Source organism: Pinus tabuliformis, chromosome 7 (assembly GCF_031772625.1).
Source record: "Pinus tabuliformis cultivar Carrire ecotype Pingquan chromosome 7, CPIR1, whole genome shotgun sequence".
Lineage (NCBI taxonomy): Eukaryota > Viridiplantae > Streptophyta > Pinopsida > Pinales > Pinaceae > Pinus > Pinus tabuliformis.
The window spans coordinates 178526869-178542753 of record NC_142293.1 but is presented as its reverse complement, the minus strand read 5'-3'; the positions used below and the strand labels follow the sequence as shown (position 1 = coordinate 178542753).

The following is a 15885-nucleotide window of genomic DNA, read 5'->3' as shown; positions in this document are numbered from 1 at the left end:
ATCGATGATAATCGGAAGGATGCAACGGCGGTGTATGGGTCAACGCCCATTTAAGTGCATCAAATTCCTTTTGAGCCACTTCATCCCAAATAAATGAGATGCCCTTTTTCAAAAGTCGAGTAAAACCTTTAGTCAACTCGACATAGTTCTGGATAAATCGACGTAGAAAGTTTTCTTTCCCTTATAAACTTTGGAGTTGGCGAAGATTGGAAGGAGGAGGTAGATTTAGAATAGCCTCAACCTTCAATGGATCAACACGAATTCCCTCCTTTGAAACGTCAAACCCTAGAAATCGACCAAGTTGCACACAGAAAACACACTTATGTGGATTCAAGCAAATGTTATAATGACTACATCTAATGAAGATTTCTCTCAAATGGATTGGATGGTCTTCCCATCTCATTGAATGAGATGGAAAGTCATCCAAATAAGGTTGCACAATATGCTTGATGTCGTGAAATGCATAAGACATGGCCTGTTGAAAATTTGAACTGATATTCTTCAAACCAAATGGGAGTTTTTGATAGGCAAAAGTCCCCCATGGACAGATACATGTGGTTTTGTGTTTATTAACTGGGAGTATGTTAATTTGATTGTAGCTATAAAATCCATCCATAAATGAGAATATTTCATTTCTCGCACATTCATCGATGATTTAATCAATATAGGGAGTTGGATAATTGCCTTTTGGACAACCCTTATTGATGTCCCTATAATCAACTCATACTCTAATTGTACCATATTTCTTGTTAACGAGTACGATATTGGATACCCAATCAGTAATAAGGGAACTGGGTAGATGAAACTTGCTTTGAGTAGTTTCTCAGACTTAGCTTTAATCGCAGCAGCTTTCCACGGATGCACCGGACGTAATCATTGTTTGATAGGTTTGGCATACGGGTAAGTCTTAATTTCGTGTATTACAATGCTTGGATCAATTCTTGGCATTTCCCCATAGGACCAGGCAAAAATGTCATAGAATTATTGAAATAGGGCCTTATATGTCTAAATTTATTCGATTGAACATGAGGCACCTATGTGAATATTTTCAACAATCCATGTTTTAACTGAGATGTCAATGCCAATTGTCACAAATATATTCCCCAAATTCCTTTCAGACTCAGTTTGAAACACTGAAATGGGTGATTCTAGATTATTTACTATCTCAGGTGAAAACATATTTGAAAAATCATTCACGATTTTGTTAGGGTCATGTAGAAAATATGAACGATGATGGTAATTGGCCCATGGCATTTCATTTGGAATCATGACCTCCATGATACTTACATTTGTTGGAAACTTATAATTGAAAGGGTTAGAGAAGGAAATTGGTTCTAACCAAGGCAAAGGAGAATAATCTTCATTGACCGTATCCACTCATTTAATATCAAAAGATGCAGGGTCAGAAAACAATGGTACTGCCTAATAGGCCAATTCAAAATGGCTCAAAGGAATCTAATTGCCATAGGAGGATAACTTAGACTCTAAAGGCACTATCCATGGATCAGGAAATTCCATAACTTGCCTAATGTAATCATGTTAACCTCAGAAAAATTAGAAGGAAAATTCAGTGGCGACATCACAAAGGTTCCCATCAATGATGAGTCTTTGAGTAAATGAACACCAATATCTTCATAAGGAGGATTTTTTTTCCGACAAAAGGTATGCTACCCGCAGAGTTAGGGTTTGAAGTGTAGTAAGACAACTGGTCTACTTTAAGAATTTTCCCTTTGTGAGGAGATTGTATCATTTGAAATAGAAATGAGATCATTTTTGACATAGCATAGGTCCAACTTCGACCAAGAAAAAGGTTATAATTGAGCTGAGCATCAACAAATTCAACTTCGATCGCGACCATTTTGTCCTCTAGCTCTATGGGAAAATCGTTCAGGATCCCATATGGACGAAAACCTCTTCCATCAAAGGCTTTCAGGCGATTGATTTATGGTTGAATAACCTAAGTCTTTCTAACAAGAAATTGACATAATGAATGTAGAAGCTCCTTCGTCAACAACTGTATGAAACACCTGTCTAGTTTTAACAAAAACTGGAAGTTGGATTTCCAGTTGATGAGGGAGTCTCGGGATATGACTCTCAAGATCAAAGATAATTAAATTAGAATCATGCAGATTAATAGCTCATATAGTTGACAATAAAAGCTTTCGATGTGCCAAGCATGTTTGCAACACTTCTAGAGCTGACATTGTCGAAGGAGACATAGTGAGGTCTTCAACAATCTTGTAATTTTGTGCAGCTCTAGCATGCGGATTGAAAGTCGATTTCCGAAGAAAACCTTTGGGATGCAGTTGGATCATCATGTTAGGGTTTGGCTTCTCTATCTATAATGGTTCTGAAGGAGAAGGAGGAATTAAATTGGAAGGTTGACCAGATGAACTAGCCTCATTTCAATTTTTGATAGGATGCTTAGACCCGTAATCTTTAGATCTCGTAGCTACTAGAACTTCTTGTGAATATATCATTAAGATATATTGTGATGTGGAAGAGGAATATGTGTTATGAGAAACTATTTTTCTATCTTGAGAAGGACAAGGATCCTTCAAAACAGCGGGAGTTGGAGAACCTTAAATGAATTTGGAAACCTATGCCCGATGTGGGAATTCCTTCGTATAGTGATCGTCATTGTAAATAAAGCAAGGATAGCGAGGTTTTCATTTTTCATCAGTAGGCTCATCTTTAGCAGGTTTCTCTTTTGAAGTAGCATTTTTTTTCAATTTACCTTTCCCCTTCTTTTTACTTCCAGTTGATTTTGTCTTGCCAATAGATGATTATATAGCATTAATCTTGGATATAGTTTCCGGAAAAAGACTTTTAGATGGTGTATCTTGTATGGCCAAAGTCTGAGTAGTTTTAGAATTTTATTTTTTCCCCTTAGATTGTTTTCTAACAGAACCTATAATACCATCAGCGACATTAGATCCTGTAGGAGGCGTAATAATTGGTTCATTCGTAGGGCACGGTAAATTCGAGATTTTTTCGTAAAAAGTCCCAGATTGAGTGTAAACTAAGTCTAAGTACTGGGCAAAAGCAATTACCTGCTCTTTCGTAATGACACCCCCCTTAGTAACATCATCCATGAGAACAAGAAGAAGTGACTTCGTAAACCACTCAACTAAAATTTGATCTGGAATGAAAGCTTTGATTAAGCGATGTCTACATGTCCATTCATGGATATGCTCGAAGATGTGAGTCGATTTTGATTGTTTTAAAGAAGTCAATAGTACAGTACCAATATCATAATGGATTTTTAACTGAAAGTGTGTTAAAAATGTTGTTTACAAGGAATTAAAGTTATGGAAACAGGCGTGAGGTAGCTCAATGTACCAGTTAGCTGCCGAACCGATTAAAGTTTGTTGGAAAAGGTGAAGATAGATGGAATCAACGATTAAAGAATTTGATGCACACCAAAGATGATATGTCATCACATGATTGGATGGATCTTCTTCTGATTTGCCTTTGAATTTGGGTATGTCACTCGGTAACTTGGTAGGAATTGCCGACCAAAAAGGATAATAATTTAAATATGATCATTGGTTAAGAAGGATAAATCTGGTAAATCTAGCATCGCAATAAATCGTAACTACTGGCTAAGGTCTTGTGGTAAAGTTTGATAACCTTACGGGTTAAGACCAACCCTTGGAGGTGGATATCTAGAATAGCTTGAGCAGTTGGAATTGGTATTCCACCAGGGTGAACCATATCGGGTTGAGGTTGAGAAGGGACTTGATAAGTATGGTCGGGTTACAGTTGACTCAGAAAAGGTTGAGCTTGACCCATTTGACCTAAATAATATTTCCCCTGTATAGGTTGCACTTGTAAAGGTTGACCTTAAACAAATTGGCTTTGAACGGGTTGACTTTGAATGAATTGACCTTGAAAAGGTGGGTTTTTGAAAGTTTGGCCTTAGAAAGGTGGACTTTTGAAAAACTTGTCCTTGAAAAGGTGGAAGCTAGTAAGCTTGACCTTGAAAAGGTCTTTGCACTATTCTGACAACAGGTTGTCCGATAGGAATCTGTGGTATAGAATAGACTGTAGGAACAATTTGAAAAACGAAAGCCTGTGGGATTTCCTGAGTAGTCTGAGGAACAAATATTTGACGGGTTACTAGAATGATCGTTTGTGATACTCCTCGAATAGTTGTTTGAGGAGAAACGAGAACCAGTTGCGAAACAGATGTTTGAATAAGGGTCTGTGGTGAACTCTAAATAGGTCATTGAATCGGTTTTTGAACAGGTGTTTGAGGAATTCCTTGAACAAGTTGTTGGACAGGTACTGCAATACCTGGAACATGTAGTTGATGAATAGTTTTCCTAGTATGCTGAACAAATTGATAAAGTGGCACTTGTGGAGCACCTGGAGCATATTTTTTATTAAAAGCGGGATTCCAAATATTTTTCATCCCAGGATAAGGAGTGCCATATAAAGGTTGATTTACAGCTGGTTGACCTAAACCAAGCTTAGGTATCTTAATATAGGTTCTGGTAAAAGATTGACCCCCAGTAAAAGTTTGTCCTCCATGTGGAGGATAAGGTGGTTTCCCCAAGGCTGGTAATAAACACCAGTCGGGGTTACTTGAGGGTTACTTGAATTATCGAAAACTGTGTGAATTTGTTGGTCTGATGTTGTAAGTGCTTTAGGGATGGAATTCATGCTTTGAACAATAGATGTGGATAAACCAGATGACCAAGTAGAAGGTTGGGGAGAAGAAGATGCTCCTGAAAAGGTCCCAGTAAGTGACTGGTATCCAGGAGGAACTGATGGACCACCATACAATAGTGATTTCGGGGAGCCGGTAAACATGGATGAATCAATGGGTTGGCTTCCAATAGGAATTCCTGGCATAGCTCTTTCTAGTGAATAAAAAGAGATGCGTGGCGGTGACAAATTCTGACCTAAAAAACTCAAAATTGTAGAATACCAAGGGTTAGGTCAGAAAAGAGAGAAAGGAACTCTTGGTTCAAAAGTTTCAATACCAGTAAATGGAGAATGATGTGTCTATGTTTCTTCAGTAACGTCTTCATTGCTAATTAACCCAGGTGGTAATTCAGTCGTAACTATTAGCTTCCTTCGAGGTGAAGGTGGCTCAGAATTAGGATCTAAAACAAACGAAGATGATTTAGTTTGAGAAACTTCAAACTCGGGTTCTCCTACCTCTAGTTCAATTAGTTTAGTATCTGAAACTTCACCAGTGTCAGATTCAGTGTTAACTACTTTGGTAATCTCTAGATTAGAGTGAACTAAGCTTGATTCTACTTCCTGCACTGGATTCAAATAGGTTTCTACTGTCTCAGATTGTAAAAAAATTATGTTTCCAGTTCGTCTTAGTTTTTTGATCCTGTAGACTTTGAACTTTTAGTTTTTATCTTTTCCAACTGAATTGGTGTGTACTGAGGAGGTTGACCTCGCATTCTATGTGATTGTGTTGGTGATTTAGTTAGGATTAAAATTATCACAAAGTTAGACAATATTCACAATCCAATCCTAAGGTCACTAAAAAGTAAAAACAAACAATATAATACATGCTAAAAAAATCTAAGGATTCAAACCATGAAAACAAGCTTTTCACAATGAAATCACTAGTCGGTAATGAAACCCAACGTTGCAGAAATCAAAGTAAAAAGTGGTTGTAAATAGAGAGAGTAGAATCAATTACACTGACAACCTGCTTAATGAAAGGATCTAGTGCAAGTGACTTCACTTATGCCATCTCGAGTGAATATTACCCTCCAAAAAGTCAAAGTGAGTCTAGTCAACGTTTGTTCCAAGTACAGCAGGACCTTCCCTCTGCTGTCACCTCGGGTAATAGCCCTAGGATTATGGTCACTAAGGTTACCAACTACAACAATTCTACTCAAGGGGACATTCGTAGATCAGACGTACACGCAAGGGCAGAGTAACAAATCTCAATCCCCTTGAAAGCTCCTCAACATGGTTAATTGGAGGTTTACTTTCAAGTCACCCCAAGTACCTTTTGGAACCATTGTAATACATGTAAATCATTGTACCATAGCCAATGAAGTGGGTATGATCACTTCACCAAGTCTGATATGATCTTGTTCTTGACTCCTTTGTAAGGGGAGCTTCCCAGAGAAAAACTGAAATAACTGGATTTATCTCCCTATTGCAAGATTCTAGTGTTTGTCTACAGCTTTGGAAAGTTTACTCACTTCCCTATTCCAAAGCCCTACAACTTAATCTATTGTAGGTGGAAAAGAGACCTAAGAATAAAACTTTCTAGATTGATTTTAATAGTTGTTGTTACGCAAAGGTAATGGATGTGAAACTTGATGAAACTATGACTTGACACAATCCTAATGCAATCGAAAATGATGATATGATCTTTTTGTTTCAATGAAAATATATCTAAGGTAGGGAAAGAGTCTTTCACTTTTTCAACTGAAATATAAACAAAAACTCAAAACCCCACCTCAGCCCTTTTCCTAAAATGAAAATAACCAATTGCAAATCACTCGAATATTGAAAACAATTTTAAATTTTCACTTTTCCCCATAACAAAAGCAAACGCGAAATATGTATTTTCATACAATCAGTCAGAAATTCGAACAATGCAATACGAAACCAATAATTACTAGAAATTAATTTTCCCTGATTGAATGTTATAACTCTACTTGCAACAACTAATTCAGTTCATGAACACTTCAGCAAATAGATAGAAAATTGATCTTTCATTTCAGAACAAGCATAAGAAGTATTTTCATAAACCAAACCTAATCTTGTAAATCATTCACTTTGATATCCAAAATAAACTTTTGCAAAAGAGCAATCTGGACTTAAAACCTGATTTAATCGACAGAAGAAAGATAGACAATCAACTCAACAGGACCAACAAATCTCTCTCTTGATAGGTCGACCATTCATGAGACAAGACTCAACCCTAATTTGCAAAAACAAGACCAATCACAAGAAAAAACCAAAATAACATTCAATCAGACTAACAAACACTCACAGGAGGTTCAAATAGGTGTAAAACAACAAGAAAAAACAAAAAATTTGGATTTGAAGAGGAAATAAGTGATTTTTTCAAAAGTTCCAGGCATGTGCACAGGCTCTGGAGTAAACAAGTGTGAATGTGCTCTGTTGCTAGGGGGTAACTGCGCAAAAGTGTTCACTGTGCCTAGAGTATAAGTGCACACAATGGGAAAATTAAGAAAATCAATAAATCAATCAAATCCACCTCAAAATCCTAATTTCTAAAATTCTCAGACACTCAAGGAAGGCTTGTGCGGTGGGTTGAAAATATCAAACAAGGAAAAAGACAAAGATTGAAACGATTCCCCAGCAGAGTCACCAATTTGTTATGTGGACAAATCCCTCTTGTAGACAAGAGTGATCTCCCTAGACTTCAAAGAATCCTAGTAACAAACAAACAATAACTGCTACCTTTATCTAGGTTCTGATCGACTGAAAGCAAATAGAATGAAAGAGGCCTCTTATTGGTTTAACGAACTGATTGATGAAGTCCCTCAAAGCTTTCAATCACTCGCTCTTTGATGCTCTAAATGTCCTCTCGTCGCTCCCAACAACTTCGCCACAATGTCCTAAAAGATATCTGCAAAGAAAGAGACAAACAAGAGATCAAAGCATACAACATATACTCAAAGAGATAAATGAACTAATTAATCAATTATATATATAAACTCATCAATTATACAACCAAAACCTATGTAGGCGATCAAGGAATTTTACAAATTAAATCAATGAAGATGTAACTAAGAAAGAACAATTGCTTATATTCATAGAATTGGAGAACATCATTACAACCATGCAGCCTTGATGTTGCAAGTCCCTTCTACAATCTCCAACCCTCTCCCTTGCAAGAGAAGTCTTCCAACCTAATCTCAACAACATAAACCTACTTCCAACAATCCTCCCCCAATCTTCAGACCTGTAGTAGCTTTATAGGCCAAGAATGGGAAGTTATGGATCCATTCTACAAGGGATGAGATCCACTATTAGTGGGATATAGGTTCCACAAAGGAAGGGGAGTTACTCCATGATCGGAGGGATCAATACTGAATAGGGACTCATTCGAAGCTTATTGGTTGGGATAGATGCTATCAACAATGCTTCTAGACTTTACTTTCTATTTATACATACTTCAAGTCATGTTCGCACGTCATAGTGGAAGACAGTGCGTACTTATGCACTAACATTAATGGTCTTCTCTATGTATGCATAAAAATTACCTAGGAAACTATGGATATAGCCAAAATCAAGGTTTTGTACCATAGGATCCATAAATTCCACTTTTTTAAAGAGAATTTAGATTCAGACTTTATAGGGGAATGTTCTTGGAACACATTTGTGAATAGTGAAAGATCCAAACCAATGGTCATTTCCCTAATGTGACAAAATGACGTGTAAAACCTCATCCCTTCCTTTTATCATCCGACTAATCCACCATCACTCGAGAAATCTATGTTTTTCCCCATTATTATCATTGATGCCTCCGTAAAGAGCTAGAAGTAGGAAAGTTACAAGCTACTATAGAGGTTTTGGAGGTTCATGAGCCCAACAACAAGCTAAATCTTCTGTGCATTTATATTTGAAACCAAACATCTCATCATATTTAGGATGAAATTGTCATAGCAGAACAAGACATTGCAAGACAACATGGTTGTGTCATTGATTTAGAAGTTGTAGACCGGGTGCCTGACATAGGGCACACTAGAGGAACATTTAATTAATAGATGAACATGGTGGACACTTACTAGCATATGAAAATTCTTCTAGATAGAGTCTTCATAGATGTAATTGAGGCCAAGGAGTGAATCATCCTACTATTGGATGAATTACAATTATTCTTGAAAAGTTTGGATAGGTGCCTAAAGAGATATAAGACCACCTTGTCTTGCCTCTAGATCTCAGAAACTCACCTGGCAGTGTTAAGGATCCAAGCACGGTAGACTTATTAGATACCTCCCAATATGCATGACTGGTCATAATTTTTAAAGTTTCTTTAGTTCTCTGTTGTTGATTTTTTATTTCCATAGTAAATGATCAATTATATTGTAAATATCTACAAACCAAATTCTCTTTTTTATTAGTATTTGTGAATTATATTTGAATCTCAAAAAATTATAATTTTACCATTAATCTAATTTTTCAAGAATAAACCAAAACCAATATATCTGAATAAACCAAAACCAATATATATTTTTTAATAAATAAATAAAAATTAACCCCAAAATATTAACAAAAATTCAATCCGTCTTTCAAATAAATCAAAACTTTTAAAACCATAACTTCATTCCATATTTAAACTTTTTAAATTCAAATTATCTTAAAATTTAAAATTTTAAATAATATTATATTCACCATCCCGGTAAAGAAGACAACTCAATGACTTTTCAGCGTACAAACTTTCACAATATTTTAATGTAATTTTAATATTGCGAAAGTTTGGGGGTAAATTTGAGGAAAATAAAATGAATGAAAACACTTCATGTTGAAAGCAATACGATTATTTGAATAAGTTGCAAGGGCTATCGGGTAATTTCCGAAAATAAGTTGTCAACAAATGTCGGCGCTTATAATCGACCCTAAATGTTTATGTTTATAATGGAGAAAATGTAGGTTCTATTTCCTTAATCGATGGAACGATTACCTGGTAAAAGTGTCATGGGCATGTGACCATTTACCTTTCCCTTTGATTTTTACTAAATAATTAATAGGTAAATGATATTTATATAAAATTGTGAGTTGTATTTGTAATTATTGTGAATTTAATTAAATATTAAAGAAAAAACTAATTAAACTTAAAAATAAGTGAAAAGAAATATTAAAAGGATTTGTAATAGTATATAGTGGAAGATTACAAAGTTGTTATTAAAGCAAGAAATGGATGGTGTGTTAACTTGTGTGTTATAATTGTGAGTGACATATTTTTGTCATAATAGTCAAGATTTAATCTTTATCTTAATTTTGGTATTGAGATGGAAGGAATATGTGATATATATGTTAATATGACATTGTTTTTGCACATATTTATATCTAAATATCAAAGGTTTGATCTCCACCTTAACTTTGATGTTTAAGATTGAGGGAAGTTGTGATATCTATATTAATATGGAAAACAAATAACAACTTAGTTTATCCTAACAGCTTCCATGTTTCACACTAGAGACATTTATGAAATCTTCTTATTAAACTCCAACATTATCATACTACCATGATTCCATGTCCATAAACTCATCCTAGTCTACTATCTTCTCAAATATACAGTGATTTAGTGGGGATTCTCTACTTCAACATTTTGGAATGACATTATGGATAGATTCTTTACTTCAACATTTTGGAATGAGATTAGGTCAATGCCAACAAACCTATTTCTATTTTGCTTCATTACCAGATGAAAACATTTTACTTGTTTTATTCTTGAATGCTTAGAAAATACCTCGATGTCTCACATTAGAGGCGTACAATATGATGAAGTTGATGTTAAAATGGCAAAATGTTCTATCACTTCAACTTGAAAACTTACATTCAGAAGTTAATTTCCAAACTAACAAAAAAATTGGCATAAATGATGTCTTATATCACCTTTATCTCACAATACTTATGTATATATGATTGTTCACAACACACTTAACTCACACATACACACCCAACATACAAATGGTTTGTTATAGCTCTCACACACACACACACACACACACACACACACATATATAAAACCAACAAAATATAAAATTATTAATATTAATATTCAAATAAACATGCATTGGCAATATTTACATTAGAAAGCTAACTATTTTGCAAAAAAATCAACCCTTGTGTAATAATTTTTCATTTAAACAATGACGATTTGGTAATACATTGGAGTAATCTTAGTAAGACTCAAGATCAAATCTTCGAGTTGTCACATAAAGCCATGAGTATATCCAAGTACCTATAAACTAGATATATCAATAATTTTTTGTTTAGTAAAAGTCGAAATATTACAAAAAAAAAATAATGCCTACTCTTATGGCTTTATCATAAGAAGCTAAACATATCTCTTTATAACAATAAAACCAAAATGAAAAAAAAAATTGTTTATCCTCTTATTACCCAAACTCTACCCCTAAAAGAACCTTAATTCAATGTCACTAAGAACAAAATTTAAAAGCTTAAACATTTTAAAATCAATATTTATTATTACTTAAACAAAATTTTAAAACTCTAATCTAAAACTAATATTTAGTAATCTATTTTCACCTATAATTACTATTTTCATTTGAGAGTTTTAATATTTATTAATCTATTTTCACCTCTAATTAATATTTTTGTTTAAGACATTAACATAAAACATTTGAAAACATTTTATTATGAAAAATCCAATAATATTTTTTATTTGATTTTTATATATAAAAAAACATAAAATCTAAGCATTATAAATTATTGTAATTATGGACATAACATTTAAAAATATTCAATTAAAAGAAATTAATAATCCATCTTATTCTTTATTATTTTATTATAACCCTCATTTGTTATCTTGATAGAGATAGTAATTATATCATTTTTTTAATATTTAGTATTATATAATATATTTATTTGAGACCCACATCGAGGAAGTTAAAAATATATGAAAAGGGCATATATTAGTGTGTCTTAAAACCCGTCATTTATTTTGATAAAGATAATGAAGATTACGTTCATTTTTATATTCTCTTAAAATATATAAAAATTATATATTTTTTTATTTTGATATTGTTTAAAAAATTATAACACATCATATATTTTGATAAAGATAATGATTATATTAATTTTTTAATATTAAAAGAAAATTATTTATATATATATATTATTTTGATATTTGTTATAAAAAATCTCTTAAAAAAAATTTTCCATTTTATAAAAATTATTTATATTGATAATTTTGTTAAAGATTGTTTTTATCAAATCACTACTTAAAATATAACGATAATAATTATATTAATTTTTTTATTTATTTAAGAAAAATTATATATATTTTTTATTTTGATATTTGTTATAGAAAATCTCTAGAAAGTTTTTTTAATTATTTTATTTATAAAAATTATTTATATTGATAATTTTGTTAAAAATTGTTTTTATCAAATCATTACTTATTTGGGTGAATCATGAATGAACCATCCCTGGAATATTTCTGGTGAATTATTTTCATTTTATAAAAATTATTTATATTGATAATTTTGTTAAAGATTGTTTTTATCAAATCATTACTTATTTTGGTGAATCATGAATGAACAATCCCTGAAATATTTATGGTGAATGATTAATCATTTGTTGGAATAATTTGAAACCTTCCAATTACTATAACGCGCTTGGAATCCTTTGAAAAAGATTTAAAATGTCTTTAACAAACATTGAGAAAAACAATAAATACATTCGTCAACAACCAGACATGAAAATCAATTTGGAAACCGTCATCAATTTGGAAACCGAAATTTTCTGAGAAATGATTTACCCAAAAACTCACTGCAACATAACATTGGGTCCTCCCCGGACTAATAATCCGACCTCGGATTATTCAGCCATGGGTAGCATCAAATAATGATAACTGGACTACATATTGTCGCGATCGCGAACACATTCCGGAGGCATTTTCTTGTTTCTGGGCGTGTCAGTGCAGTAATTGTAGATGGTGTAGTGCTTCCTCACCCATTTCAAGTACCGCCATTGCCGCCCATCCAGGTCTCTGAACTCCTCCTGATCCCACCACCGCCGCCCCTGCGTAGCGCACACCGATTGCGGAGCAGAAGCCTCGCAGGCATCGACGTGGAATTCCCTGTAGGAGGCGATGAAGGGCGCCTTGGTCCAGTCGGTTTTCTCCAGACCCCCTCGGGTGGCCCAGTCATCCGCATTCCACAGGCTCGAATAGACCTTCATCGGCTGGTTGAATGGGTACCTCACGCCCAGGTCCTTGCTGTTCTTGAACACGCGGATTGGTACCTCATCTACCAAAAATCTGCACCCAAAAAAAAGCATCACACCAGAAGTTCATTCTAAAATTACATGCTACATTTGCATTTGGCTCTGGTTTGATAATAAATAATGGGCTCGGGAATGGGGGCTTACACAATTTGGTACATGTTCCAGAGCACAGCATAGGAATGATAGTCCTTGGTGGGGTCGAACCAGAGGTATATTCGATGTTCTCTCTCACCCTTCCCGCCTGTAAATACATTGGTCTGAAGAATGTAGGGTTCCCCGGACTTGTTCCCCAAGAATTCAAAGTCTATCTCATCGTGCTCTGCAGTCTGAGAAGAAAGCTGCCCAACCAAAACAAATATAGATACATAAACAGGCAGAAGCAATCTTAGACCCCAAAAAAACCCCAAATATTATTATAAATACTTACATAAAAGGCGGTGACAGTACCAGCGGAATCACCGGGAACCAGCTTTATCTGCATACTGAAATGCCCAAATAAATATGTCCCCTTCGACTCGAACCCCGCACCTGCCAACCCCATGTTTCATCATACATTGTTATTCCCGCGGTTCGCAAAAGGATAAAACAGCCCAAAAATATGCAGAAGGAAATCCAATGTATAATAGCTTACCATACTGTTTGTTGAGGAGCAGCTCAGTCTTTCGACCGCCATGGAATTGTTTGATGTGATCTGAGCCCCAGCTGGCGACATAATTGTTGTGAAAAGGCACACTCACTGGCTTCCTGGGAGTGGCAGCCATGGCAGCAGATTGGAGTAACAGAATGAGAAACAGAACAAGAAACTGTGTCCTCTTCATGGCTTCCAACGACCTTACTGGCGCCCGAAAATGAAGCTGTGCAGAGGAAGGGACCGCGGAAATGGAATTGTGAGAATTGGGGTTTTATAGAAGCAAAAGGGCACATTAGGGCTGGGCCACACCTGTGCTGTCTGGCTTCACAGAAATTTCTCTAATCGCGTTCCAACGCATAAGTGGGTCATTCGCCATGAACTGTTGTTCCATTCATTCGCTTTTACAAAAGAGAACACAGTTCCGGCCCCATTCTCAAAATGCATGTGCAGGGTACTTGAGTCTGGAGTACATTAAATAATTATCTATCTTTTGGCATGAAGGTAGTGGCTGGCATTCAATAGTCACTTCGATTTTGACATTATTTCCAGCTTGTAATAGGACATGCACATGGATATGAAAAGCGAACGCGTTTTCAGCAGGCTTTTCCACGGATCTGGGTACAGCCAGGGTTACCCGTCGAATACAGTCAAAAAAATTTGCAATGCAGTCGAGATTCTTCTTTCAAACTGTGAAAACAAATTAAGGTGTGAAATCTTTAAATTTGAGTGGGAGTTCTGATTTGAAATTCCAATTCCAACTCTATATGGCAGTGTTTATTTATTTGACTATAGCATTGAAATCCCACAGAAAATGAATAAACAAGTTTATAAGGAAAAATATATTATATATTATATATTTAGTATATTATTAAGCGGTAGTTTAATTAGACTGTTTTTTTGGCTTTGAAAGTCATGAAAATTTCGGTTATATTTTGAGAAAATCTGGCAAGGATTTTTGTAAATCCAAGTTATAATAGTTAAATTCAAGTTTCAGTTCAACTCCATTATATAGAAAACTTTAGGGCACCAATTTCTCGAATCATTTCAAAGGATATCTGAGCTCAAGAGATATCACTTTTTTTTAATCAAGTGTAAAACGTTAAATTTGAATTCATGAAATATAGATTTGTTATATTGTAATTAAGTGTAAAAATGAAATTTGAATTCATGATATATAGATGAGTTTTTTTTATGTAAAAGTTAATTTTTAGTTTTAATTTAAATTTTATGGAAAGAGATTAAAAATAAGAATTAATTATTAAAGTAGTTAAATTGTTGTTTTGAAATGGATTTTTTTATACGCTAATTTAATATTTGGCTTAATATGACCGTAAAATTAAATAATAATTACACACTATTTTATTATTAAATAATAAATAAATTAAATAATTATTTTATTAAAATTAAGTTCTTTAAAAACAATTATCCCACCATCCATATTAACCTCAACTGACCTTGACAAATAAGGTTTCCATCTATGGAAAAGTGCTTCAAAATTGTCAATAAGTTTTCCATCTACGGAAAAGTCCTTCAAAAATCTATTAATGTTTTTTTAATGAGTTATTATGAAATTTGCTATCAAATCCTCTTGGAGTTTTATAAGTAATGCGCATTAATTTTTATGAAATATCATTACATAGGTATATGTAACTTTAAAACATTCAAAGTGTTTTAATAAATTTAATAATTAATGTATTGTTTATTTTTATTCATACAGGGAGATTAATGATCACATTTATAATAAGATATATTTTTAGAAAGATTTATAATAGATATTTTTATTTAAACTTATAAAAAGAGGTCATTTTCTCACGATTTAAAGTAATTGAAAGGAAAAGTTACATTTTTTTAAGGAAATTTAACACACTAAAATCAAATACTCACACACATAAAATAAATAGTAGACATATAGAAAATCAGACATGGTGGAAAAGGCAGAGAGCCATCATGTGGTCTCTCGTGCTCATATATTTCTCTCTTATTCAAATAATTTAATAATACATTTAAATATATGAGCTAGTGGTCTTAAAATAGTGCGTCTATCTTAGACTCACTTGGTTGAGACAGTTTTTCAACTTACACACTAATTTAGGAGAGCTAGTTGGAGAGAATCTCTCATCCAAACTAAAATCCTTGATTTGAGGAATTCTCATGATTTGATTTATTTAATTTAATAATTGAATTTATTATTGATTTTTAAAAGAGTGAGGCTAACATTTGCCCCCTCAATGATAAATCCAAAACGAACAAGGAACTATCTTCCAAGTTCTCAAGTTGTTCCTCAAAAAACATTTGCCTGAAAAACTGCCAAAGCT

The 15885-nt window shown here is 33.8% G+C and overlaps 1 protein-coding gene across 1 annotated transcript; it reads right to left on the bottom strand.

Annotated features, from left to right (window-relative positions):
* Nucleotides 1–12410: 12410 nt before the first annotated feature.
* On the bottom strand, nt 12411–13834 carry LOC149246425 (xyloglucan endotransglucosylase protein 2-like). The gene is made up of 4 exons (XM_089455688.1): nt 13571–13834; nt 13367–13467; nt 13084–13277; nt 12411–12973 (listed from the first exon to the last, which is right to left on the bottom strand). Exons 1-4 carry the CDS (start codon nt 13755–13757, stop codon nt 12571–12573), a joined length of 885 nt encoding a protein of 294 aa, XP_089311814.1. The 5' UTR covers nt 13758–13834; the 3' UTR covers nt 12411–12570.
* Nucleotides 13835–15885: the final 2051 nt, after the last annotated feature.